The following is a 27,182-nucleotide window of genomic DNA, read 5'->3' as shown; positions in this document are numbered from 1 at the left end:
CTACCGGGCCGCTCTTTGGTGGACCCGGCATCAATTCACTTGCATGTGTTTGCAGACACACACCCCTGGGACTTATTCACTCGGCGTGGGGCCATTGCAAAAAATAACTTCTAACGATGCAAATTTCTTGGGTGTTAATGTTAATCATTATGGAGATAAAGCATTTCTTAGGTGTTTATTTGTTCGAGCGGACGACGCACCCAGGAACTCATTGAGACAGGGCAACTATTTGAGTAAGAACCTATTTTGAGGAAATCCGCATTACGGCCCCCCGGTCACGGACCACTCCATGATCTCTGGAAGGAGCCACTTCAGGTTTACTGTCCCGCTAAGTTTTTAAAAGCCCTCCGTGTAGGCTTCCAAGATGGATTTAACAGCAGTTTACGCATTTATGCAAATCCGCCAGGTGAGAAGGTAACCAGCATCACCCTGCAAACATGCTGTGCTTCTGGTCTGATAACAAATTCCACCTCGGAGAGAAATACAGTATGTTCTCGCTCTCTCTCTCGCACACTCTTGCCCTTTATCTCCATCATGCTCTCTTCCTTCCAGCTTCCTCTGAGGAATGAGGGAGGAGGACAAAGGGCGAGAGGGGGGTTCTGGAAGGAGGACGTGATTTATTCCAAGGCATTTCCAGGGAGTGTCATGAATAAATTTTGAGTTAGGTAAGCTCTTTTACATCAGTGTCTGATTGTTTCCTTTTGTCCGTGCAGAGAGAGGAGGAGGAGCAATGGGCATGTGCATATCTGTGAATTATTCTTAGAGATTCTCCCACAGATATTCCAGCTGGTATTGTGCACTTGGTGCAGTCTGTCGATATTCTCCACACTATAATTATGCATTTGCTTGTGTCATTGATGTCGAGGAAATACAGCTGTAATCCGCAAGATGTAAAATGTGGAAACAGAGCAACATTTTCGGACAAGTGCTATGTTGGCCAGAGATGATGCAGCGTTGATTCGGGAGTAAAATGGCAGTTACAAAAGAGCAGTGAGTGGAAGATTGTGAAGTCCAGACAGTCCGTGACTTCTAGGGTTAAACACTAGAGCTAACCGCTAACAGCAACGGCCTAGCTGCTTTGCACGTCGTTTTACTCACAGGACAACACTTACCGTACACAAAGGATTTTTGATGGCGACAGTTTAAAATGGAATCATTTAATGTATTTATGCAAAAAACAGGAAGTCGACCACTTAAATAACTTTATATTTACTGTTTATAGTAGTAACAATTTATTTCTTAAGTTTGTTGCTCATCGTTAAGGGTGACACACAATATCAACATCGCAATGCATTATATTGTTTTCTGTATCGATACACAAGAGTCAAATATTGATATTAAGGCTATCCGATGTCCAAGTACTTCATGATTTTTTTTCTACGCATTTACTATGTTGTGAATAAGTCTGGTTAAGCATTATAAAACAGTACATGGAAAACATCCAGTGATAAATGGGAAACAAAAAAAGGAAAATCTGTCCACAAGTGTAAAATATGTTTTATTTTCATCATTTAGCTACCAAGCTGTTTTTCTGCCCACAAAAAAAAAGAAATTAAAATTACACTAATACACATTTTCCACCTATTTGTAGAGTCTCTCACAAAAGGGATTACAGTATACCACTCCCATTTTTGTAAATATTTCATGGTTTCTTTTCATTGGACAACACTATAGAAATGATGCTTTAAGACAATGTGGAATAAAGTACTGCTTGTATAATTATTTTTCTGTACCCTTGAATAAACTTACACAGGCATTACTGACTAAACCGCTGGCAAAAAAAAAAAAAAAAAAAAAGTGAGCACGCCCCAAAGTGCAAATTATTTTTTGGGGATACCTCATTTTTTGTCTGCATGTTATGGTTTATGCCAAGATTGATTTTTTAAAAAGCGTTAAAACGAAATACAGCATGCATTTTTGTTTTGCTGTTTGATCAGACACCAAATATTTATTATTTCGACATGTTTATTACTGCAGTTTAGTTTGCAGTGGTGAGCAGTTACTCTGTGTCTGCACCCTACTGTGAGATAGTTCCAATAATATATCATTATGTAGTAGAAAAGGTCATCAAAACACCACTGAGTATTTCTACACCACTCCAAACCACAACCATTATGTATAGCCAATACAGCACATCCATCTATCCATTTTTTATACTGCATATCTCATTCACGGTCTGCGAAAGGCAGACAACACCTTAGACTGGTCACCAATCACAGGGCACATTTTGAGATGGATAACCATTCACATTCACCACGTTAATGAGGGGGAGTTAAACCCCCCCACTGCCAGCACGGAAGTCAAGCGAGAAAACCACGACACCATCAGTGACCTACTGTACAAGTGCTGTATTCGATGTACTTACATTATGCAGGGGCACCTAATGAAGTGAGTATCTATTGAACAGAGCTTATAATAAGGCATTAAGTAGCATGTGGAACATTCCAGGCTGCCTCGTCAAGTGATGAAGGTGAAAGGAAAGATGACCATGCAGAAAACGACTGCAAGCACAGTGAGGTAATTAAGTTGTGTATGTGCAATAGCTTTGAATCAATTTTCATTACCATAGTTATAAGATCATTTTAAAACTCCATGATTAATCCTTTTTCTATCGCGCTTATCCTCTTTAGGGTTCCAGGTGAGCTGAAACCTATGCCAGTCACACTCACACCAACGGACAACTTTAACGAATGCAGGATCCCAGATTCGAACCCCAAACCTCTGAGATGCTAATCACTTTCTCACTGTGCAGCCCAAGTCTTGAAATTGTCTGATCATTTTACTCATTTTGTAAAAGCACCGGATGGACATTCCAGACCTAGAAGCAATTGTTAAAAATCAGCAAAATAGAGATCATATAGAAAAACTTATTCATAATCTCCCACACATTTTACCTTATTAAAACACACTTTTCAAATACATTGTAAATGCATTTGAAGTAAAAACCCAAAAAAAAAAAAAAAAAAGAAAAGAAAAAAGGTACAGAAAATAATGGATGTATTGCAGTGTCTGTATACATGCATACCTTTAAGAGACTTTTCCACTCCTGTAAACATAGGTGAAATGCCAGGACCCAACATTATCGTGACATATCGGCAATTCTATTTTGGAGCTACTGAATGATCAATGGGCTGGATAGATGGTTGGTTGGAGCCAGTCACAAGAAGGGGTCAAGCCATATCACCTATGACAAAACTTTCAACTCTGCATTTCCTCACATCTGGGTTGATTTCAGCACATTGTGACAATTAGTGCATATTTTCAGGTGGGCTCTCCCGAGTTACGCAGGATAAGCACATTCCACCAATTCACACGCACTCAGGGTGTGTTATATCAAACAAAACATGGCTTTTTTGCAGTCACTGGCTTCCCCTAAATTATTGGCGCTATAGATTTCTGTAATCATGTGTTTGTCTTCCAGTAACACTTCCAATTCCATCACTTCAAACTTCTCCAAATTTTCCAGTCTACACCACTTTTACACCTGTTGCCAATAGCGCCTGCAATCCATTAGAGTGAGTGAACACGCAATTTAGCACCTGCTATTTAGGATCTTAGTAAATTAAGCCATAAGTGTTTTACTGTTCTCCCAGTGTTCAATAAACAGCAAAATGCATCGGCAACTAAGGGTCTGCTTTCCCACATGCAAGGGCATTACAGTAAGTACAGTAAGCATACAGTGGAAACAAAGAAATTACCAATAAACCACAATATACACTACACGCTGAATCGTAAAATTAGCAAACACAACTCTACATACGTTCTAGCTGGTCCGTCAATGTTTTACAGCTCTCAAATATGTGATCTGGGTTTACCATGGCAATAACAGTAATGCTACGCTCACAATCAATCTTTTGCAAGATGTAATGTTGAGGCTAAATGAGTACATATTACCGCTTTAAAATCTTGCACGTCAAATCCCATTTACAGGGCATTGGTTTTGGAATTGGCTTTCCTAATCTTGGACACAGGTTGCTTTAATTGGGTTTACTGCAGTTGCAAAAAAATGCAGTTGCTGTAAGCTCAGTTTAAAATTAGTTTTTTTTTAAATCAGTGTTACTACACAATGAGGTGAAAAGTCCCTAAAGAGTTGTTTGGCTTGTGTTGTACCACAACTGCAAAAAACAAAATACAAAAATACGCCTTTATTCGCTTAAAGACTACCTTTTCACAAAATATTACTTTATTCTTGTTATAGCAAGAACTTTTCACGCACAAGTCCAACTTCATTCTTGTAATATTATCAATCTCTCCTCCAACACCCTTTCTTACAGTGTCAGTCAAAACTCAGCATTACTATCTCTCCAAAGGCAGACTATTCGATTCAGCTCTTGTGTTGGACCTCATTATTTTTATACAGGGAAACCTAAATGAGGCGTCCAGTGAGTGGAAATGTGAGTTTGGGTTCTGCAGTGATACCAAGTGAAAAGTTGAGTTATGTAAAATGGATTAGGATTGCCCCAGAATGTACCTTTAGGCACATTTCTGCACTGGAAAAAAGTTTTTTTTTTTGTTTTTTTTTTTAAACTGCAGCATGACTTCCATTTTTGCAGAAACCTGAAGTCGCCTGGATGAGAACACATGGGTATGAATTAATAATAGTATAGTGCCTTTCTTGGTTCAGTGTGAAGGTTCACGCTACCTTGGCTACAAGAAAAGTCATTACATGAGGTGGACCGTGTCACTGGGTTAACAGAGGAGAAGCCCATGTGCGGCCTAAGGAACATGACAATGGAGCTACTCCGTGGATTTCGCAGGCTACCAGGACACGATCTGTGTGCTTATTAGAGAATTGATTAATGGAGTTCGCAGGAACATGGAAATAGGTGATGGTCTCCCATGACCTAACTGCACACAGACACGCCACAGCAATATAGAGATCTTTTGTTTGCTCGCACGATCTGTGGCTTGCATATGACTTTTGATTACTCTGAATTCTGCGTCACAGGAGAGCAAATCAATTGTGAATGGAGGAGTGAGCGGATTTCATTATGGCTTATCATGATACATTTACAATTCTGGCTACACTCATTCGTTCTTTCTTTTCTCATCCTATGGATGTTACACAGCTACTTGTTATATATCAGGGCAAGTCGTCTGAGAATAAGCTTTCAAAGTAGTTTCTACCGCTTGCTCGTCATTTAGTGGGTGCTGTTCCACTCTTTAAAAACATAGCAGAAGAAAGTTTGCACACATAATATACCTTTTACACTGTTTCCACTACACGGGACTTACTCCTTAATTGCAATTGATGCATTTCCACTGGCAAAACCAGGTACAGGGGGTCCTTGGTTTATGATGAAGTTATGGCAATGTAACCCAAATTCGTACACAAATTTGAATATGCCATAAAAACGATACTAACACAGCAGTAAGGTCATTATTACAATCCATTATTACGTCCATTTTTTCAATTTCCAGTTGGCAATCAAAAATCAGAAGACGAAAGCGATTGGGTATGTTATTTTCTTTTTAATCTAACATAAAAAGTTTTTATACAATTCAATTTTAGGCTCAGATCAAAAATACGAGCTTGTAAAAACAAAGTTTGATTTTAATATCTTATTTTTCATGTTTATGTGACCAGGAAGTTTGGTAACGAGCATTAGTAAAGATAAATTTGCTTGTCAGCTGCCACAATTAGTCACGCCACAAGCACAATCCATCAAATTCGATTGATTGGATAGACAACAGCTGTGAGAGTATATGTTATGAGTCACATGTAATGCATGAAGCCAATTCCAATAACGTTTCAAACAGGTTTGCCCTCAAAGGCTAATGGATCATTTCACGGCTCATTGCGGTCCGGACGGATTGTTCTAGCTAAAAAGAGAAAAATATATATATAAATTAACAAACAATTAACAAAATAATCAGTCACTGTTTCATTTTTTTAAATTTTCGATTGCCAAATGAAATGGAAAAAAATTATTACACAGATTCATAACAAAGAAATGAAAAACAGTAAGTAGAGTCATCAAGGATGCCATATTGTTCAGAGTAACAAAATGTTCTTACACAGATACATAAGTTCCTTGCACGCCGTTCATAACCTAAAATAATGTCAGGACCACCATAAACCGAAGACTTCCTGCAATACGTGGTCATGTTGCTAATACCTGGTCTGCCAGGGTTCCAACAATGTGGAACCGAACTGATAACACACTGCTGGCCGATCACTGGTCGTAGCACAGCATTTTGAGGATGCACGCCAACATTAGCTTACCATGTTGCCATGCCTTACTTTAGATTCTGCAGTACTATGTCACTAGCACATCTTTTGAGAATCGACTCCTATTGATTGTTAATCGACTACTTGAATAATCGCCCCCCCCACCCCAACTATGACAAAATGATTTCTTGCTTTCTTTTACAACTAACATGCAGTTTATTCTCATTTATGAGGGATGGACTTAAATCCTTGAACTGCATATGCTGGCACTGAGTGTATGATGTAAATTTGGTGTATGCTAAACGGCTAGCAATCGCGATTAGCATTAGCGCACTAGCGATTACCGTTTTAAGTCATAAAACGCTATCTACTATTCAGCTCACACATAGTTATATTATATGTATATTACACATCTAACAGAGTCTTAAAAATCACTAACACACGGTCCTTTATCGTTTTTTGCAAAGTTTATCATTGGCCCAACACTGCATCCTTCTGCAATAAATGTCCATGTGAAAGATTGTTTCCAAACAAGTTTTTTGTTGGGTTTTTTTTTTGGTCCAGCAAAGTTTCTAAATCTTGAGTCAACCTATTTTTTTTTTATTTGACCTAGTCAAGTTATTCGATTTATTTTCAGAGCCCACTGCAGTAGTATACCCCACAGTTGCTACTTTAGTCCAGTTTGCCCTCCTCCTGCCCGATGACAGCTGGGATAGGCTCCAGCACGCCCGCGACGCTAGTGAGGAGAAGCGGCTCAGAAAATGGATGGATGGATGGATTGCAATATAACAAAGAGTGAAAAATTGAAGGGGGTCTGAATACTTTCCATACCCACTGTATATCATCCAGTACCCTGACCACCTTTAATCGAGAAAAGAGTTTGTCAAGTTTTTTTTTTAATTTCTTCTCTTAATTCCATTTTATTATACAAACAATAAAATGGTAAAAGCCCCTCAATATTTTGGGAATATTCTGGCCTTTTGTGCTTCAAGTTATGAAATACCCTTCCAGTCACCGTCTCAGAAAAAACTGCAGAAAAAAACCTGATCGATTAAAGGTTGGACGAGACCTCTTAACTTCCCCTGAATCTTAGTTATTGATCTTAACAGACACACTGTTTACATGACATTGTAAAGTATTTCAAAGTACTGTATTGTCTTCATATCATTCTACCCCTGAAAACATTGTCATTTCCAACCCGCCTACATAGAAATGAGTAGAGAACAGATGGTTTATGAAGATCATTATATACTGTTATGCAAATTGGCATTGGGATGGTGTTTATGTAACCAGCACACTCACATATACATTCTTACATTATTGCCTCTTTGGCACCAAACCATAGGCTTTACATGGGATGATATTCCCAAGTGTGCATATTGAATAGAGAAGGGAACAGCCACATGTTATGAATGCATCCCAATTGGCTGTTGAATGTTGACACAAGCCCAATCTACTGCAAAGATAAAAGAATCTGAATAAAAGAATAACTCATTGTCGGACAATTGTGTGGAACGTTGATTAATTGCTTCTTGAAACAACTGAGGTGTACTAGTCGCCTGCAACCAGATGCATCGTTGATTTAGTCGCAACGAGTTTGATGTCTAAAGCAACATCCCAGCAGACCTCCTGCCAGAACTCCTCCAAGCAGCATTATTCTGTTCAGTACAAAAGAATGTTCTGGGATTCTCCCATCCCTTCTAAAATAACAATGAATGCATTCATTAATCAGTTAGTTTTTAGTTAACATAGTCGATCGAGGGAATTGGGCAAATGCTCACCCCCAACAATTTTTATTACACACTCCTCAAGTTTAGAAAATAGATTTGAGTAAATGTCCTAGACTGACTGTGTGTAAAGTTAACAATCAATTGATCGGTTATTTTTTGGAATATTTTCAACGGCAGGGTCGGAGAATCTGTCTTTGAATGTTCTGGACTCCGGTGTTGTGTAATTGTGTTGTAGCGAAGGTTCGCATGGATTGATCCCCAATTGCTTCAAGACATGATTAAGCAACATTGAATTCCACAAATCGATTCATGATTATTCCATTGTTATGCCTATCCCTTGTCGATCCAGGGCTTGCAGAGTGTTTTATCGTTGTAGCTTGATATTACTTTCTCTGAGCATGAATCAGTTGCAACTGGACTCCGAGCAGGCTTCATCAGTTCTTCAAATTTAAGGAGGGGGCATCAAGTCTCCCCCGTGAATACAGGGGGATTACTGTAATTCAGTGACGCATAGTTCAAACAAAATGGAGGTCGACCAGCGTAATAGCATAGTTTGTTGGACCTTACACTGTGCATCTGTCTCTTAACTTCATCCACTCTGCAAGAAAGTTGGGTAATCATTCAGTAATGAAGGCTAAAAATAAATGGGATTGCTTAAGCCTCACTTCATATCTGTCTCTTTACAGCTCATTTCACACAGGCAAAGCTGCATTTGAGAAACTACAAAATCAATATAAAAGTTTGCGCGACTCAATTTGATTCATTAGGGATGAATTTGTTCTGGGTGACCTCCATCAGACAAGGTAAATTGTCCGTGTGTGTGTGTGTGTGTTTTCAGAGGTGCATGGCTGCATCCGAAGCCCTTAATGGCTGAGTTGCTGAGACGTGCGCCCTGTGCAAGGAGATTAAATAAAGTAGTCGAACAGATGCCAGTTTTTGCTGATGGGGAGTGAAAATACGTCAGGAAAGCCTGGGACAGCGCTCTTGTGGAAGTGTTAACTCCATGTGAAATGCAATAGCAATGCAATAGTACTGGCTTCGGGGCCAACGCATTTGAATACCAGCAGCTTTATTTGAGCGAGGCCACGGTAAATGACAGATCTTTTTGCGCTAATGTCACTCACAGGCACACGTAGCCTCTATGTTTTAGATTATAATACATGCCCCTGTGAACGCGCAAGAATCGATACGCAGCAATTGTTTATTGTTCCGCGGAGAGCATTATTGAAACTAGCCCCCCTCATCCATTTTGATAACCCCACATAGTTACTGCTCTTTACCATGTTGTGGAAAGTCAAGACTGCTCAATCAATGGAGCTGCAGGGCAACTTGTAAGCACAAAAAAAATCAATGGTGAGAGAAGCAAGCGTCAACGCGGACCTCTTTGGCCTTTTATGAGACGAAGGTGTTTAATTTATTCTCCTAATAAATTATTCAGCCTTTCCCTGTCTCTTCGCCTTTTTTTCAGCAATTTCACCTTACTGACAGTCTGATGTGCGTGATGGTCAGCGATCACGTGGGAGGGAAATGGACTGCGACCTCAGTTTTTCTCTGGGATTTAATCAGTCTGTGTTGGCAGCTCTATGCAAAGTGGCATCCAGACACCTGTTTGCACATTTATATAATTGTGATTAGGCAACTGTGAATAGTAGTTAGCACATCTGCCTTACAGAATAAAGGCGTTTTTTTCCAAACTGTGACTTAAATATATTGTAACACTATCTTGGAAAAATGCCTTCTCTTAAGATAACATGTTGGTTTTGTTCTTGAAAAAAGGCAACTCTTCTAAGCTATTTACAGGAACCCTTGATCTATTCCCTCTTGCCATTAACGTCTTAAACAGTTAACTTACAATTCCATTGTAACATGCTGCCAATTATGTCTTGAGATTGTTGGCACATCTGTTGGGCCATTTACACATTACTCATGCACTAACTGCAGTAGTCTCGCCACTCTGCACTATTTGCATATCTGCTGTTGACTAATACTGGCCACTCATGTGCTTGAGAAGTATCTGCACCATTTGCACACTTGACACTGAGATGAGATGAGATGAGATAAAACTCACAAGCGCCCCCTCCGTGAGTTAGAGGTACTACTTGCCGCCTGCTAAGCCTGTCAATTACTGAAAATAAATCGAGTTACTTTCTCGGGGTGGCTTTGGTCGGTAATGTCATTTCCAGTTCATGCAGTAAAATCTGTAGACAAATGAAGGCTGCCCTTTTGGAAGGCATTCCTTTCTTCGGTACAAAAGCCAAAAACGCTTAAATGAGTCACATTAAGCTGTGATGGACTTGGTACATTTACACAAAATAATTGAATTGTTAAACCCGTCATGTATATGTTACAGCGTTAAAACTAGATGAGGCCAGAGTAGGTACAACACTGCCCTCTAGTGGATAATGCAAATTAACCTTAAAAATACCGAGAGGGACAGACCACAAACTTTTATTGCAGGTCAAGTTCTTATGGCATACTGCTTTTATACACGTGACACCAACTCAAATGTCACCTCAAACTGAATATACACCAACCACAGTCTTGTGTAATTAATAAAATTATATATTTTTCCTTTTTGAGATTTAACTTGTTTATTGGCCAGACAATACACTCAGACAAGAACTCCGTATTGTTTGAGAACGTCTGTGTACTTTGCAATTTTGCTCTCGACGTTCTTCACTGCTACTTTGGTCAGCTTGATGGTGGCCTTTTTCTTGTTGTAGCGTATCTTTGCCTTCTGTTTCCTTTTGTCCTCCAGCGTGGCTGTGACGGCCTGGTACTTCCAGCCCACCTCATGGGCCAAACGTCCCAGGAGGGCAAACTACGGAAGACACATACGCATTCAAACATGGGAACTAATGTGTATGTTTGGATTTAAAGCCAACATGTTCCTGGTTCAACTCAGAAGTCAGATCCGTTAAGCAGGTTTTCATCAATGCATTATCAGATTTCAGATCATCCCTGTTGAGACACTTGCTGATTAAATTGAAAGATTTGCACAATTGACTGATAATGGACACGACTCACCTTACGAGTGGGCTTCAGGCGCACAATCTTAAGAGCAGCTGGGACGACCATGCGCTTCCTCTGAATGAGTGAAAAAGCAAAAATCAGATACCAAAGAACCCCAGGAGGTTCAAACACCGTGAGGGTGGACTGTCTCAGATTTTGTGTTTTCATTTCAAACCTCGGTCAAACAAGGCTAGGTAAGGTAAAGAGCATCATTGACAGTACAGCGTAAGGCCACCCTGTTATGCAGTGACATCACCTTGTCATAGGGTGGTGGGATGCCGTCAAACACCTTCAGCCTCTCCAGAGCGGCCTGGCCTCTCTTGGTTTTGTGGGGCAGCATGCCTAGTTGGCAGACAATTGTTCGCCTTCAATACAAGTCATTAAATAAAAACAGAACAGCAGTTAAGTCTGTCCAAGCACATTTTTACCCTAACTCAACTCAGAAGTCAGATCCAAAAAGAGTATCATCAATAGATTAGATTGTGATATAAAGAGCTCATCATTGCTGTTTAGAGCGGTAATGTGCTTGGCTCAAATTTTTATTCCACAGAAAGCCCTTGTTCAGCAGAACGTCCAATGTTGAGCAAACTGTTCAGCCAATACCGTATTTTTCTGACTATAAAACGCACCGGATAAGGCACACCATCAATGAATGTGTCTATTTTCATACATAACGCGCACCGGATAAGGCGCATTAAGCGAAACAGTCAGATAAGTCACTTATACACACCACAAAATGTGAAGCACAGGTAGTGTTACTCCACGAGGCTCCTCACTACAGTAGCTGTAACGCCCCGACAATCCGGCTTCGTAGCTTACCAAAGTAGTACTAAAACATTGACAGATTTTTGAGCTCCATGTACCACATAAAATCGGTTTGAGGTCAGTAAGCACAACCAGAATTCATACATAAGGTAGTCTATTGAGAAAATGTAAGGATTTTAAGTGCGGCTTATAGTCCGAAAAATACGGGCCGTAATTTGGCATGAAATAATTTTTCCCAGGCCTTCATGAAACATTTTGCTATACATGCACAGCTGTCTTAAAAGTGAAAAGAAGCACTATAATAAAACTCGAAACAAACTATTTTGAAGACACCTGACAGGATTCTGTGGTAATTTCCATGCTAGTCATTATGCTTTTCGCTACATACTGTGTTCCGAGTTGTTTAACACATATAGATGTAGATACCATGAAATAAAAGCTGGAATTCTGAACTTTTCTCTCATATTCATCTATGAAACCAGAATGTCTTCAGTATAACAAAACCAAAGGATTGGACCTTGCCATTCCAATTCTTTTGGAGGAGACTGTATATACAAACACTCTCCACTTGTATGTAGAAAGAAAACCAGATGAGTGCACTGTATGAAGACGAGCATGTTATTCAGTAGTGACGTTAAGGGATGCGCCAAGGCTTTGAGGCATGTCGGATAATAGAAGGGACGTTTCCTTAAAGTGTGTATAGAAGCCTGCTTCATTTAGGGCAGGAGCCAGAAGTGATTGCGTCCGAAACCTAGCTGCACCATGTGACCGATTCGGGAAGCACTTCAGCGTTTTCCACGAGGTTTGACAGCAATAGAAACCCCTCATGCAGGCCCCATTCAAAATGTGTGTGTGTTTTAATAGAGTCACAGTCAGCTCAGAGTTTGGATAAAGATTGTGTAGTTTGAATAGACTACTAGAGTTTGGAGAGTTTACAGCATAGAGTTTGGACATCGCTTCGACAATAGAGATAGCTGACTTCACTCCTTGGAATCCTTGGAAAAATGGCTGCTGGCCACTAACCCAGCACCCTGGTCGAATAGCCACACTCAACCTGGGCTATGGTGGTCACGCGAGTTCGAACCACAAGCAGGACCGCGCCGCATAAATAACTATCATTGAGGCTTATCAATTTGTTTATCAAAATCTGCATTTTCCACCATTTCTTATTTTATTCAAAGGGAAGGTATTTATTGTGTTTTAAGAGAGTAAGGTACAGTACAACCTCACTGGGAGAGGAAAAAATATAATCTTGCCCTTGAATGAAACACTTAAAAAAAAATGGCGATAAACTTATTTCTAAAGCACTTTCAAAGTCCTCTGCCCGCTGAAGCCCATGCCATTTTTCGAAAGTGGCAGAAAAACATGCAACCAGCCATACCAGTGATAATGAACATTTTACGCACAGAGTACGTTCAAAAATAATTTTACACCTTATGCTGGGAAATTACTTGGTCAAACACTTTGTTATACATAGTCATTCACAAGAGCCAAAAAAAAAACCCCCAAAAAATACAAAGCTGAAGTCCCGAGATTTACTGATACCTCCCTTGGCTTTAAGCATTGTTCACTTTTTGAGGCAAATTTGTCCAGAACTGCAACTTGTACCGCTTTTGGGACATTCAACTTCCACTGTACATTTTATCATGTTGGGGAACAGGAGGTGGTACACAATGAGTAGCTTTGGGTAGTCATTTTGTGTCTGCTTGAGTCTCACCTCTGACCGTCCTCCAGAAGATCCTGCTGGGAGCTCTGAAGTGGTATGGTCCACGAGAGGGATTAGTATTCATCCTCTTGCGTAGGAAAGCCAGGTACTTAACTACAGCATTGAACATCAAATTATTAGACAAAGGCACATACAAGACATTGTGGGATTCCATTTCAGTGCAATGTATGTGTCTCAGATGGTAGTGCATGTTAAGTATTTTCATGGCCATTTAAAACTCAAAATATTGTTTCAGATAACATCACTGACACATTTAAGATTCTGAACTAAGGCTGTTTTCACTCAACGTGGCTGATTCTTACTATGTATAAAGCACGTCACCTTACTATTTACTATTTCAATTTGACTAAAAAATGTCTGTCAAAATGAGAGAACAGCCTTAAAAGGAGTGCATTATTTAGGTACTTACGTTTGTTACGGTAGAAATTGCCAGAGATGTTGATGCCTTCACACCTTACCACCACAACTTTGTGTCCTTTAAAATGGAAAATAAAGGCTGAGTAATTGATACCAAACAAAATATGAACTGAAATAAAAACTTGTCATTTACAACATTGTCTCAGATGGTAGTGCATGTGAGTTTTCTCATGGTCGTTAAACTCAACCAAGGGTCAAAGTAATCATCAGTGACAATAACTAAAGGCACATTTATCGTTAACATAAATGCTACAGATTAACAAGATACATACATACCCAACAAGGTCTGCTTGGCAACGATGGCAGCCAGCCGACCAAGGAGATGGCCCCTGCCATCCAGTAGCAGAACCTGACCCACCCCCCAAAAAAGGCCATAAAACGATAAGCCAACAAACAAAACAAAACAAAAAAATTATAAAATAAAATAATTGATCACGAGGACGCCAAGAGCAACAAGCATTAGCGTCAGAGTAAGTTGCAGATATTTTTTCTATGATGATCTTATGAAGGCCTGACAAAATTTGAAAATGAGTTTCCATGAGCACATGGCTGCCTTGCCGGTTACGTGTCCCATCAACCGTGTCAACAAATTAGCGAGCAGATGCTTCAGTCGACATATTCGTGCTGAAATTGTAAGTTAAACATATCAATAACGGTTACATACTCTCCAACAGTTTCTAACTTACTAACCGAGACTTCAGCTTCAAGCTAACATCGTTAGCTGGCAAAGCCGCCATGATGAACTGAATGTCCATTCGGAGAAGCCAGCAGACAGAGAAACGAATTTAACTACAAAATAGTAGCCCTGTTTTCACATTGGGATATAGTAAAGTGCTCGACCGCAAGTTAACGAAAACACGTGGCCGAAACTACCTTGAGAAACCGATGAAAATAAGAAAACGAGCCCTTCGCTGTTGCCCACCTTATTGAAGCGGTCCGCCATGATGTGCGAAAAGAAAGATGCACGGGGATTCCCGTGGTAAAAGACACGGGCTGGCGGAAGTGATGTTTCACAAGCTTTCTCGTTCGTGTTGAAAATGTTCCAGCATCACCTGTGGACGGATGGACACAGAACACTTGTGCAGGAAGAGCAGAGCGTTCAAAAAGAAAATTGAAAAAGTTAAAAATGTGCATGTAAAAAATGTAAATTTGTTTGATTTTAATAATAAAATAATTTATTCTCATGTTTTGTTTTTTTTCGTTATTTTTTATATTCATGTAAATATAATTAATTCGACCATTATTTAATAAAATATAACATCTATTTAAATAAAAAACAGTTTGACTGAAATGCAACTATATATTAAGAAAATTGTAAAGGTTTATCTTATCGATTCATTCTCATTTAAAATTTTATTATTTAATTCTAATTAACAAATTAATAAAATGCAGATATGTTAAATGTATATTTAACAAATTATTTGATAAAATGGAGGTATGTAATGTTAAATGTATATATTTTTTTATTTGTAATTTATTAACCAATTATTTAATGAGAAAAACTAATACAATGAATAAATACATTTTAATTAACCATTTTCAGGGGAAAAAACAGCTAAATTAATGCATCAAGTTTTACTCTCTTGAAAATTATATTGTAAATGCTCGGTGGGCCACAGGCCATACCTTGTTCACCCCTGTACTGCAGCATACCAATACACTAATATTTTAATGGGATGACTGTGTTAGACTCAAATGTAATATAAAACAAGATGAGTATCATAAATTGTGCCTCTAAAAATAAAAATGCAAATTGTTTTAGATTTCAAAATATATCTATAGATATCAAGACAGAGGTATTAAAATGTGAACTTTCATTTGATGATAATTTAACGATAGCAGCAATTTTGAAGAAGTTTTGAAGTGCCTCATATCGTAATACTATAACAAAGTTGGCAGGATCACCAATACAACATTCCTGTGTGAAGTTTTCATGTTTTTCCTCTGGCTTCCTCCCATATTCCAAAACAGTCATGTTTAATTCATTGAAGATGTTATTGTCCATGGGTGCAAATGTTAAGTGTGAATGCAGGTTTGGCTATAGGTTGCCTACAACTGGCTGGCGGCCAGTCCAGGGTGTACCTTGCCTCTCGCCTAAAATCAACTGGGAAAGACTTCTGCTCACCCCTGACCCTAATATGACAACAAGCACCAAAGAAATGAATGAATACTTATTTAACAGAAAAAAACAACAGGGAGAGCTGATTCTGTGCAATCAAAATGCATTTTTCACACAAGATCATGTTTATTTGCTGTATGAAACATGCAACAGTTCATGCAAATCATGTCACACTGTTCCATGGAAACAACATTCTTTTTGTGAACTGTTGCAATTGCCTTAAACAACAATTCACCACCCAATCATGCCTTCCCGGTAATGGAATTCTACTCTGAGATGGTGAGCGGCAGAAGAACACGTGAGTTTCAAAAGGGAGAAAATTATTTTTTTAGATGCAATACAGCAGTGATTAAAGATGCCTGGCGGAAGCTCATTTTGATTAGTCGTCATGCTTCAGCTTCCTGATCTTCCCCTTGTGACGGTCAATCTCCCGCTGCAGACGCTCAATCTCCTTTTTGTGGTGGTCGATTTCCTCCTGGTGGTGTTGCTTCAGTGCAGCCAGCTGCTCCTGCTCCTTGCGCCTTTTGTGAAGATAGATCATAAAACAGATTACCGCATTACCTTGACTTACAAGTTTAATTCATTTTGTGAGCAAGCTTGTAACTCAATTTACTTGTATAGCAAATACATTGTCCCCACTGAAATGAGAGGCCAATTTTTTTTTTATAAAAAAAACAGCACTGTATTTCATAAAAACAAAACAGATAAAAGAAATAAACTGCTTTTAGAAAGTGTAATTACTGTTCCCTGGGACAAGTCAAAAGTCACTACTGTAGTGTTGTATGTGTGCCTTTAAGGGGCTTGGCCTAGTGGGTGACATCAGGAGCTGGAGTCAGGGTGGCTTAGGCCTGGTACACAAGGATTTTTCCAACCATAAATATTTTTTTTACCTGCTACAGACGCCACACAAAGATTAAAAAAAACCAAAAAAAACAACAAAAAACAGGAATTTAACAGTTTTGGTCATATTGTGTGTGGTGTGCTCCAATAATCTCAACACCACGTATATAAAGATTCTGTTCCACCGTCGATCAAGGAACCAGTCTTCTGCGGCAGATATCTTGCACGATCAATCGTGATCTAACAAAACCAAAGAAGAAGAAGAAGCCCAACTGGATATGCGCTGATCTTTGCCGAGGGTTTTCAAAGATTGCTGAAGCTGGGAGCCTTGTAAAACGGCTATGTTGTCAAAAAAGGACTTTGGAAAATACTTCGTGCCATCCGGTGAACCCATTTTTATACAAAAAAAAAAAAAAAAGACATCGGGTAATACAGGTTTGTTTTTATTTAGTGTCGTTTTCTTCTTCTTGAGTCAGGGCACTTCTTGATTGGCTACATTCTGTTCCACGTCACAAGTCCCGGCATCATGACTTGGGATATGTCGGGTTCCCCCACACACTTAAAAATTTGGGGCCGTAAATATTGAACGTGTTAAATATTTAAGATTGTCGGGCCTGACCCGTTTGGGACAAATCCTCTATTAACATGCACATCAGACCTAAGGATAATGTCAGACATAAAATGCTCTTCATTCGAGTGGCTGCATCTCAGAAACTCACTTGTAACTCATATTATGTCTCGCAACACAGAGAGAAAAAACAAGTCTGCCAAGCCACTACTGTACTGAAACAGCCCAGGCTCAGAAAGGTCATAGGTATAGTAAAGAAACAACACCTACTTAAAGTACATTTCCTCCTCTGCCGCCTGTTTCTTTCCCATGGCTCCACCGGCCTCTCGGATGGACCCGCCAGCTCCGCCACCTTTTCCTGCACCTTTACCCAGCTCACCCAGCTGCAATGGAGAGGGCCAGCCCAGTGGGAAAATGTTCAATAGCGAGTAAGTAACAAAGACATTTCTTCCACTGACATTTACTCATGTTTCAGGTTAATTCATATCAAGATGATGAAGGTGAAGAGTAGACAGAGCATACACTGCAAAAAATAGTCTTAAAAAAAAGAATTAATGAAATGAGGAACGTTAATTTAAGCAAGATTATCTGCCAATAGAAGAGGATAATTTGACTTGGCAAGAGTTCTTAAGCCAAGTTAGCATAGCTAGCCTAAAAAAACACTGATGTCTTAAAATTAGTGTATACTACCTATACCTATAGATTATGGCATGCCTTTTTTTAGCTAAACTAAAATCATAACCAGTAATAAAATCTCAAATACAAGTTAGAATATCTTGATTTCTTTAAGGGGAAAAAATTATGAAGCAAGTTAAATGTTCTTTGACAAAAACAGCCTGTTAAGAAAACACAAAGATCATGCTTATTTTCCCTTGATTTGAGATCTTTAATATGGGTTACATTGTAGTTTTTGCAGTATAGAAGAGAAAGAATAGAAAGTGTACCATCAGATGGCCCATTTCAAACTATTCTACAAAAGTGATTCCCAACCGGTGTGCCATGAGCGTGCCACGGGAAATGATGCAATTTCACTTAATTAGAGGTTAAGCATTATAGAAGATGGATGGGTAATAAGATAAATATTATTTACAACAAATGTACTTTTGTTCATCAATCTATTCTGTCGAAGTATAGTGACAGGCAGAACAATTTAATGCTCTTCCACTAGATGACAGACGGTACAACCTGTGTATCCACCTGTTGCCAGTCATACAACAGAATAGCTTTCGACTAAAGAGGCTGAGATTTCACACTGAGCAAGTACATTTGTGTTTAAACCAAGACGACATTCATGATGATTTCATTATAGACACTTTTTGTGACATTTTAGTTCAGTGGGGTTATTCAGATATTTATAAATTTATGTGCCACAGCTGTAAAAGTTTGGGAGGTCCAAACATTTGACTCAAATGAGGAAAATGTGTAAATTCTGTGATGTAATAGAATGGGTTTAAACTTAAAAAAAAAAAAACATACAGCCATAGCCAGGTCACAAGGGCAAAGCCGTTTATAGTTATAAATAAATGTTTTACTGATTATACCTTAATTTATTTGACAATTAGGTTGTTAAATTGATCCAAATGCATAAAAAAGCGTCCCTTAAAGTGCTTGGTAACATTTTCTTTAGCCTATATTCATGCAAACGCCACTTGTTTATCAAGCTGTCATACAAGGCAAGGTAAACTTTGGAGCTAATGTTAATTCATTTGAAATTAATCACAACAAAATGGCATTATAGCGGCAGAAATCGGTGTTGTTGTTTTTTGTGGAGGTAGGCCCGATGGACATAGTTTTACCTGGTCGGATGCCATTCTCTGCTGTAAAGTGAGCAAACCGCGGACATTAGGCCTCAAAAAGATCGCCATGCTAGCTAATGTGAGTAGCAAATGACAATGACAGCAGCAGCGCCTCCTGTCCGGCGGTTTGCCCTTGTCTGTAAATACATACAACCAGAGGACGGCGCCATTGTTACCCAGATAGAGGGTGTGGCCACAGCGTTAAAAGTTGTCTTCCGGAAGACCTAGCAAATATTTCTGACGTTATTTTGATTTTAAAACTAAGTAGATGAACAATGATGATACATTTTGTGTAATATATTTAATATACGCGTTGTAAACCGTTAATGCAAAATAAAATCTCCCCCATTTTGTCCAATGGAAAGTCTCAAAATAAAAATCGTGAGCCCGCACGTTCACGTACACTTTGACCTGAACTAATATCAACCGTCTTTCACAGTTAAAAAAATAAAATAAAAAATATTAAGATAAAAACTACATTAATATTGATGGTATTATAATTCAAGGATGGATGGATTTTCATTGTTAATATAACTTCGTCAAATGTGTGACGTAACTGTAACGGCGGTTGGGAAAACTTGTGGGCAAGGGTCACATTTGATTATTATTATTTTTTTTTTAAACGGACAGCTGTGCCAGGTATTTCGTAGAAGAGGCAAAGAAAAAAAATAGTTAAAACTACTGTATACAATGTTTATTTTAACCTTAACTCAATAATTAATTCATCCATCCATCCATTTTCTGAGCCGCTTCTCCTCACTAGGGTCGCGGGCGTGCTGGAGCCTATCCCAGCTATCATCGGGCAGAAGGCTGGGTACACTCTGAACTGGTTGCCAGCCAATCGCAGGGCACATAGGAACAAACAACCATTCGCACTCACAGTCATGCCTACGGGCAATTTTGAGTCTCCAATGAATGCATGTTTTTGGGATGTGGGAGGAAACCGGAGTGCCCGGAGAAAAGCCACGCAGGCACGGGGAGAACATGCAAACTCCACACAGGCGGGGCCGGGGACTGAACCCGGGTCCTCAGAACTGTGAGGCTGACGCTCCAACCAGTCGGCCACCGTGCCGCCATCAATAATTAATTCTCAGATTTATTAAATAATGTAATTATAAGTAATGAAGCATTTAATACTAAAGATGCACTTGTATAACATTTTTTATTTTACTAGTTTTAATGTTATGATTTAGAATCAAATAGATGAAAAAAATGAGTTTACAAATTTGCAATATTTATTTGAAATAGATTGGTATAAATAAGAAATAATTTGGTGACAATGAAATTGGGTGAGACAATTCAAGAAATTTTGAGGAAATACCAAAATCTGGTGAGACAATGAATATATACATTTTAACTAACCAATTTTAGGGGGGAAACAGCTCAATTAGTGCAACAAATATTAGAGGACATTTTTGCATAAATTAAGCAGTCTCCCTAAAATGAGTTGGTAAAAATATATTTCAATTCAATTCAATCTCAGTGCAATAATTTGTAATGTAACTGCTCAGTGAGCTGAACTAAACAACAAAGTGGGTCATACTTTGCCCACCTCTGTACTATACCATTAACTTAATTGTTTCATTTAAATTGAATTATTTGTTACTTTTACTTTAATCACTTTTTAAAAAATGTAATCCAACTGGGATTTTTTTTTATTGTAAACTTGTCACAATCCTCAGAATAGTGTAATTTGTTTTTAATTCATTAAATAAAAACCACACAAGGCTTGGAATAATTGTATTCAGCAAAAGAGTAATGTTTTTGACACTTGTCTGAACAAGCAACCAGACAGACCACCCCCTCCCCCACCGCACCTCTAATAAAGTCCCTTATAAACACACAGCCAGCAACTCTGGGCTGGTTGCATACCAAATATCAAATCAAGAGAACAAACATCTATAAACTTGAAAATCCAAAGTTCATTTTTTCCTCTTTCTATAACAAATTTCAATACACTTGTCATTAGTCACATATGTAAGAGGTACATTGGACCCCAGTCAGCAAACAGGTGCCCATTCCCTCCCGCAAAGAAAATTGAAAATCACAAGTCAAATTCACCTGCAAATGAAAATGTCAGCACTGCTGTGTCTCTAACAGGGTCAAGTATCAGAACAAAGACAATTAAGAGGCACAATTTGATAACATAGAGCACGGCCTAAACTGGGAACTGGAGTATTCAGTGTTACTAATATTTCTGATGAAACAGTGACAACGGAAGCAAGGACATGAATATTATGGACTGTGTGTCTATGTCACACATCATTCGCCACATCTGACTTTTATGTTAACTTACTGTCAAACTGCACTTTATCCGCTTTGGAATGGCATGGGTTTGTTTACATAATAGTACACACAGTGCACAAATTCATTTCTTCTTAGCCAATCTGCCAAACATGGTTTTTACATTGACAAACACTTCAATTTAAAACATTGCCCACATGTATTCTTAGTACGTTCGTTCTTGAGGCCTCTGTGCCCTTCAGTTATTTAGGCTGCCTTGTGCTGATGTTTTTCTGTTTAAAACAAACACAAAACTGAATTCTTAAATGAATTTACTAAAAGAAGATAAAATAAGATGAGGGGGAGGCAAAGGGAGACGTCGCAGGGCCAGGAGGGGTCTCCGGAGGCCCTTGGGAGGAGGCAGCGCTCGCCGCTCCCCCTTACGGCCCCCTCAGTCCTGCTTGACGTTGCCCAGCGCTCTGAGGCGCTCCAGCAAGGGCGGGTGGGAGTAGTGCCACATGGAGTAGAGCCAGTCGGCCACAGGGAAGCCCAGGTTGTCCTTGTTCAGCTTGATGAGGGATGAGTAGAGCTCAGAGGCTTTGCCCATGTTGCGCGCGAAAGCGTCGGCCTGGAACTCGAACCTACGGCTCAGGACCGTCAGGCAGAAGGACAGAAGCTGCAATGACGAAACAAACGAGTAAATTACAGTGTTCCCCTACGATTTCATCGCTCAGACACCTACTATAATGCAAAGTTTTAAGCAATTGTTTTTTGTGGGTTTTTACAAAAAACAGGCAAGTCCAAATTTAGAGTTGTGCGCCTTTAGTGTAGTACCACATTGTTTAAATGAGTTTAAAGCGAGTGTGAGAGGTAGAAGCTATTAAAAACTATGGTCTTTATGATGAATTTTCACCTATTGCAGGTGGGTCTGGAACGTATCCCCACGATAAACATTGCTTTACTGCAGTGCGTTTTTGTGTGTGTGTGTGGGGGGGACTACGAGATTAAATGATGAAGATGTCCTCATGGTCACCTCATTATAAGGAGAAAAGATGAACTGGAAGATAATCATCAAGCCAATTAGGGTCGGCTGGCTGTCATTGAAGCCAAATGCGACAAACAATTCCTTCCGTCCAATGAGAGCAGCAAACAGGGAGAAACACAGGAAGGAATTCATCTGCAGGAGGAAGAGACAGCTGTTGTTAACACCTCATTTAATATACCTCAGTCAAAAGTCAACTAAATGACAAATAAGTGAAATAATTAACCTGACTGATGACAATGTTTTTGACGGTGTGACCGAGCTTCCAGTGACCCAGCTCGTGACCCAAAACGGCAAGGATCTCTTGGTTGTTGCATCCTTGTTTCTTGTGCTGTAAAAACATCAAACACAGTTAGTATGTCAGCTGGAAATATTGCTCAATAACACAAAATCTCATTTATCTGAGCAGTTTTGAATGTCTAGAGACGGCTGTGTGAGGGGGCTTTGACACATTTCTGATCCGAATTAGTTGATTTCTATATTACAGAAATGTATATACGTAGATATTATATGGCTATTTTCGACAATCTAGCACTATATTAATACTATTCAATATTAGTATAAATATTACTGTATGACTACACATCAACCACATACAGGCCAAATCGAAGTTTCATTAAGGGTCTTATCTGTTTACTACTTGTAGTTACATCATCATCATATAGTTTTTAGGGTCAAACTTGAGTGGATTTGCTTTCTCACAACCTTACCAGGAACACTGCTGATTTGGTTCTCAATCAAGAGAGTGCAAGGTTTTCTGCCTTGGTGGCAATTCTAGTTTGGTTAGAACAGTCTAAAACAGGAGTGGGGAACCTATATTCCATTCTCCAAATTAAAAAAACTTGAAAGAAACTGAACCCCCACAATGTTGACCCCAAAATGATAGTATACAGGTTGTTCCCAAAACAATGGACAGAATTTTGTGGTCTTATGAAACTTCAGGCTCAAATGACCTTAAATTTAAACGATACGTGTGAAAATGTTAGTTTATTTTACTTTTTTTTTCGAGAGTGAAGAATGACAATGAAAAACACTGTTATAATATGCTGTCAAACAAGTGTGTGTAGCGAGCATTTTTGAGGAAATTTTATGAAAATTCACCAACTAGAAAGCAGATTTGGACATGGCACTAAAAATTAAAAGAGCAAGGCAAAAAAAAGGAGAACTACTGTTGTGTCACAGGCAGTGCGTAATAAAAAACCTTTGATAAAATCGGCCATAAGAATGCCTTTGATAAAAAAAAATCATTTTATATTTTGAACATGGAGCCTAATTAATTTCATTTGCCCAAATACATTTATATTATTTCAAATTACATCCAGTTTTTTGGAACATCCTGCAATACCCTCTGATATGAAAAGGCTTCTCCGCAAATTGTCTAAAAGGTGCTAAGGTGAAAGCACAGTAAGTTTCCATTTCAAACTGTCCGAACAAAATTTATGGCATCATAACCTTTGGCTTGGCTTTGGATTCGCTGTAAACCCCGTCATTTTCCGGTTGCTCGGGCTTTGCCTCGTCCCCCTTGTTGAGGGGGGAATAGTCCTCCAGTAGGGTGTCAAAGAGCACGATGCGTTTGTTCTTGAAGAAGCCGTAGAAGTACGCATTGCTGTGCGAAGACCGTTTGGAACCTGGAAACATGAGCAGCTTTCGTAATACCAAACACACAAACACAACAGTTTCCTGTTATTCACATACCTTCAACCACGTAAACCTTAGTGAGAGGGAAGCTTATACTATTGGCCATGGCCTCGATCTCAGTCTTCAGCTCTCCTTCTGGCAAAGGAGTGAACTTGTCAAACAGGGGAGCGATATAATCAGCGTAGATAGTAACTAGGACCTGAGAACAGAGAGACAACAGCAAGGGTATGTTTAGAAGACAACAAAGGATCCCCAATAACATAGACATCAACTAATAAATCAGGTTTACAAACAAATTTTGAGGATAAATGTTGCTTGGGCTTACAAGCTCACTTGTGCTTTATCTCACACAGCGTACACATCAATTGCTTCGCGCGTCACTTTGTTTTTGGGTTTTTTTATTGCTGTAAAGTATTGTGATAGTAAAGGTCCAGTGCCATCAACATTTTTTTTTTATATTTATAATCTTTTATGTTCTTTTATCGGATTTGCAAGACTATTTGGGTTGAAAATTTCAAAATGCCTTTTGTCAAGCTATTCTGTATTTTTCACCGAGCAGTTGAAACAGCCGGCTTCCTCATTAAAATGTAAATAAGCTTTGGACTGATTGGATTGCTCATTTTCTCAATTTAAATACGGAAAACAACTTCACTCTGATTGGCCGTTGGCAATATCTTGGCGGATAAGCAATCATAGTGATACAATCATAGTGCATAAACCAGTGGAAAAATTTGGATTTTGATGACATGGGACCTTTAAGAAGCACTGCAACGTGAGTGCGGCTTCGCTGAGCTCTCGCTGGTTAAGTAAGCCCTCCTCAGTCCTTGTTGCCAGAGCGACAAGAGACGGACGGCTACGGGAGAGCTACATTGCACTCTCAAGGCCACGCCATTTAACAGCACAACATACCAATGTACTCCAGTGTGTCACTTTTTAAAAAAAGTATTTCCAATATCTTTTCTAATATTTGTATATTTAGATTTGAAAATGCAGTACTATTTTTTTTCTTTGTGAAAAACGTAAAAAAAAAAACTTTGTTGGTCGCTTCGTGTATACGTGAATATTGCTAGTAACCATCCTATCTAATCTGTCTGCCCGTCTAAACGCAGTAAGTGTAGTAAACTACACTTTGCTGTTAAAGTGTTATAAGCACAAATGCAAACAAATATTTACAGTAATTATGACAGATGTGTTAGCATATGTAAACAACATGCTATGATTTACGCCGCCTTTGTAAAAATGGAATTCAATCGTAAAAAGAGGACCCGCCTCCATTTATAGTGGAAGCCCCATTGGGGTCGTGTGCTAAAAGTCCACTGCTCACCAGAGAAACACCCAGGGTGAAGAGCCAGGCGTAGATGAAGAAGTAGTCGCCCCCAATCTTTATGATGTAGAGGAGCAGCGAGGTTACAGGCAGCAGGATACACTGAGTCACGGCGAACTTCTTCACGGCGTCTTTGACGAAGAACCCCAGCGTCTAATGAGCAAGATTAAACCATTAATACTGTCAGGCGGTTATTAAGTCGTACTATTTGGAATTTGACCAAATATTTGAGGAAAATTATACCTCTAAAGACAGACAAAACTTCAGAATGTGTCATCCATGACCCGAGATGAAAGCATACTTCAAGTAATTACTTTTTTTTTTTTTAAACTACACATATCAAAAGAAAGAGCAGCCTCCACAAAGGACGTTAAATTAAGAAAAAAATGGAAAAGAATAATTACACTGGAAATGGAGCATATTTGACAAACAACCATGATTAGATTGTGCTCAACCTTAGATGTTATATATTACACCCAAACAGGGACAATAAAAACAAAATAAGTGTTTTCCATCCGCTTTTGAAGGAGGAAGAGTACCTGCTTATTGAAGCCGTGCTTCTCCTCAATGACAAACGTGTTGTACAAACTCCAGGGAAGGCCGGTTAAAGCAGTGAACAGGGTGGCGAGAGTCAGAAACACAAGGGACTGCATGATCTCGTACTCCGGGCCAAATCCAAAGTGTTCCATCCCTGCGCCGGCGATGCCCCACAGAAAAGGAATCCCGCCCAGGAGGAGGATCAACTTTGACAGTAACAGTGCAGACACAAATTACTCCCCAAGTAACACTCCATAAATAAAACTAATAATGACCATCACTCATTAGTATCTTACCGTTCCTTCTGTCTCTGAATACAGACCAGACCAAAAGCCGAAGTTGCTTTTATCGAGCTGATAAAGTCGAGACTTCTCAAATGTTTCGGAATCTATTATCTTTCCGAGCTCTTGTGGCACATGTGTCGTCAACCTGTAAACCCTTCGCTGCAGGGATGACAAAGAGGCTCAAATAGTAAAAATATCAAATGCTCATGATACACCCGTTGAAAAACACTTTTGAGTTAACCTGTAATTACATATCAACAACATTTGCATTTTTTGCAGGTTTAGATTAAATTTATTTTAATCCCTCAACAATGATACTGCTGCTCTATCTATCCATCTTTCAATATATGACAATTAAATTTTTTAGTAGAATGCATATCGCCAATTTGCTTGCTATTTCGTACACTTTGGTACTTAAAAGAGCGAACGTGAAGTTTTCTTCTTTGTGAATAAAGAGCAATAGTTACCTGTCTATGTGCAAGGTAGGCCTCCCATAGATACACCGTCCACGAAAAGACCAAAACAGAATAAAATATCTGCTTTTCAACGGGGAGCTCACTTATACTGTCAAGCATATTTGCTCAATTTTGTTGTTGTTGTTGGGACTATGAAAATTAGGGAAGCGGTCGACTAGCTAAACAGGCTAACAGCACCGCTATTGCTTCCTCAGCCTGGCTCGCTGATAACACGCAAACTTTACGCACAAGACGGGGTACTAGTCCAGGCAACAGAAAGCTTTTAGATACGTTAAAGCGACCCAAAAGCGACAACAACGTGAACCGGGAGCTGTTGTTTTTAAGCCTCCATTGTAAATAATGACACTTCATTCATGAAAGCGCCGTCAGTTCAACGGTATAACGTCCGTAAAGAAACAGCTCCCGTGACCATGGTTCCGCTTCTGCTTTATCGAGCCTGCCTAAACACATCACATGGCCTAAACAGTTGTTTCTCACCCATTTACCTCAGATCCCGTTGCCAGCGACTATAAC

At 39.2% G+C, this 27,182-nt stretch overlaps 3 protein-coding genes, 1 long non-coding RNA gene and 2 other non-coding genes across 6 annotated transcripts; 1 reads left to right on the top strand and 5 right to left on the bottom strand.

Annotated features, from left to right (window-relative positions):
• The first annotated feature begins 530 nt into the window (after positions 1-530).
• LOC133488247 (uncharacterized) lies at positions 531-3,679 on the top strand. The gene is made up of 3 exons (XR_009791588.1): positions 531-665; positions 2,449-2,517; positions 2,631-3,679. It is a non-coding gene; the product is annotated as an uncharacterized LOC133488247 (long non-coding RNA).
• Positions 3,680-10,334: 6,655 nt separating this feature from the next.
• On the bottom strand, positions 10,335-14,870 carry rpl13a (ribosomal protein L13a; the record flags this gene model as incomplete). Its single annotated transcript, XM_061795351.1, has 7 exons — positions 10,335-10,723; positions 10,930-10,989; positions 11,171-11,256; positions 13,397-13,498; positions 13,815-13,880; positions 14,099-14,171; positions 14,745-14,870. Coding segments are annotated over 7 exons (723 nt in total), but the record flags the coding sequence as incomplete, so codon positions are not given.
• On the bottom strand, positions 13,574-13,657 carry LOC133488394 (small nucleolar RNA Z195/SNORD33/SNORD32 family). Its single transcript, XR_009791652.1, has one exon. It is a non-coding gene; the product is annotated as a small nucleolar RNA Z195/SNORD33/SNORD32 family (small nucleolar RNA).
• Positions 13,959-14,039, bottom strand: LOC133488393 (small nucleolar RNA Z195/SNORD33/SNORD32 family). Its single transcript, XR_009791651.1, has one exon. It is a non-coding gene; the product is annotated as a small nucleolar RNA Z195/SNORD33/SNORD32 family (small nucleolar RNA).
• A 1,157-nt stretch (positions 14,871-16,027) lies between the features above and the next one.
• On the bottom strand, positions 16,028-19,307 carry atp5if1b (ATP synthase inhibitory factor subunit 1b). Its single transcript, XM_061795350.1, has 3 exons — positions 19,146-19,307; positions 17,620-17,732; positions 16,028-16,462 (listed from the first exon to the last, which is right to left on the bottom strand). The coding sequence occupies exons 1-3, from the start codon at positions 19,212-19,214 to the stop codon at positions 16,321-16,323; spliced, it is 324 nt and encodes a 107-aa protein (XP_061651334.1). The 5' UTR covers positions 19,215-19,307; the 3' UTR covers positions 16,028-16,320.
• Positions 19,308-21,047: 1,740 nt separating this feature from the next.
• Positions 21,048-27,077, bottom strand: zmpste24 (zinc metallopeptidase, STE24 homolog). Its single transcript, XM_061795826.1, has 9 exons — positions 26,661-27,077; positions 26,206-26,352; positions 25,912-26,115; positions 25,373-25,525; positions 24,106-24,247; positions 23,863-24,038; positions 22,637-22,741; positions 22,402-22,545; positions 21,048-22,044 (listed from the first exon to the last, which is right to left on the bottom strand). Exons 1-9 carry the CDS (start codon positions 26,766-26,768, stop codon positions 21,820-21,822), a joined length of 1,404 nt encoding a protein of 467 aa, XP_061651810.1. The 5' UTR covers positions 26,769-27,077; the 3' UTR covers positions 21,048-21,819.
• Between the last annotated feature and the right edge of the window lie 105 nt (positions 27,078-27,182).

This window comes from Phyllopteryx taeniolatus, chromosome 13 (assembly GCF_024500385.1).
Source record: "Phyllopteryx taeniolatus isolate TA_2022b chromosome 13, UOR_Ptae_1.2, whole genome shotgun sequence".
Lineage (NCBI taxonomy): Eukaryota > Metazoa > Chordata > Actinopteri > Syngnathiformes > Syngnathidae > Phyllopteryx > Phyllopteryx taeniolatus.
The sequence above is the reverse complement of the archived record's forward strand: the minus strand, read 5'-3'. Positions and strand labels throughout refer to the sequence as shown.

Coding starts and splice junctions, on each gene's coding strand:
- atp5if1b (XM_061795350.1), bottom strand. CDS start 19,214: ATGGCGATCTTTTTGAGGCCTAATGTCCGCGGTTTGCTCACTTTACAG. Junction 17,733..19,145: donor AGAGAATGGCATCCGACCAG/GTAAAACTATGT, acceptor TCTCCATTGCAG/CTGGGTGAGCTGGGTAAAGG. Junction 16,463..17,619: donor GAGGAGGAAATGTACTTTAA/GTAGGTGTTGTT, acceptor TCTTCACAAAAG/GCGCAAGGAGCAGGAGCAGC.
- zmpste24 (XM_061795826.1), bottom strand. CDS start 26,768: ATGCTTGACAGTATAAGTGAGCTCCCCGTTGAAAAGCAGATATTTTAT. Junction 25,526..25,911: donor AGCACGGCTTCAATAAGCAG/GTACTCTTCCTC, acceptor CTTGCTCATTAG/ACGCTGGGGTTCTTCGTCAA. Junction 24,248..25,372: donor TCACCCTGGGTGTTTCTCTG/GTGAGCAGTGGA, acceptor CTCTGTTCTCAG/GTCCTAGTTACTATCTACGC.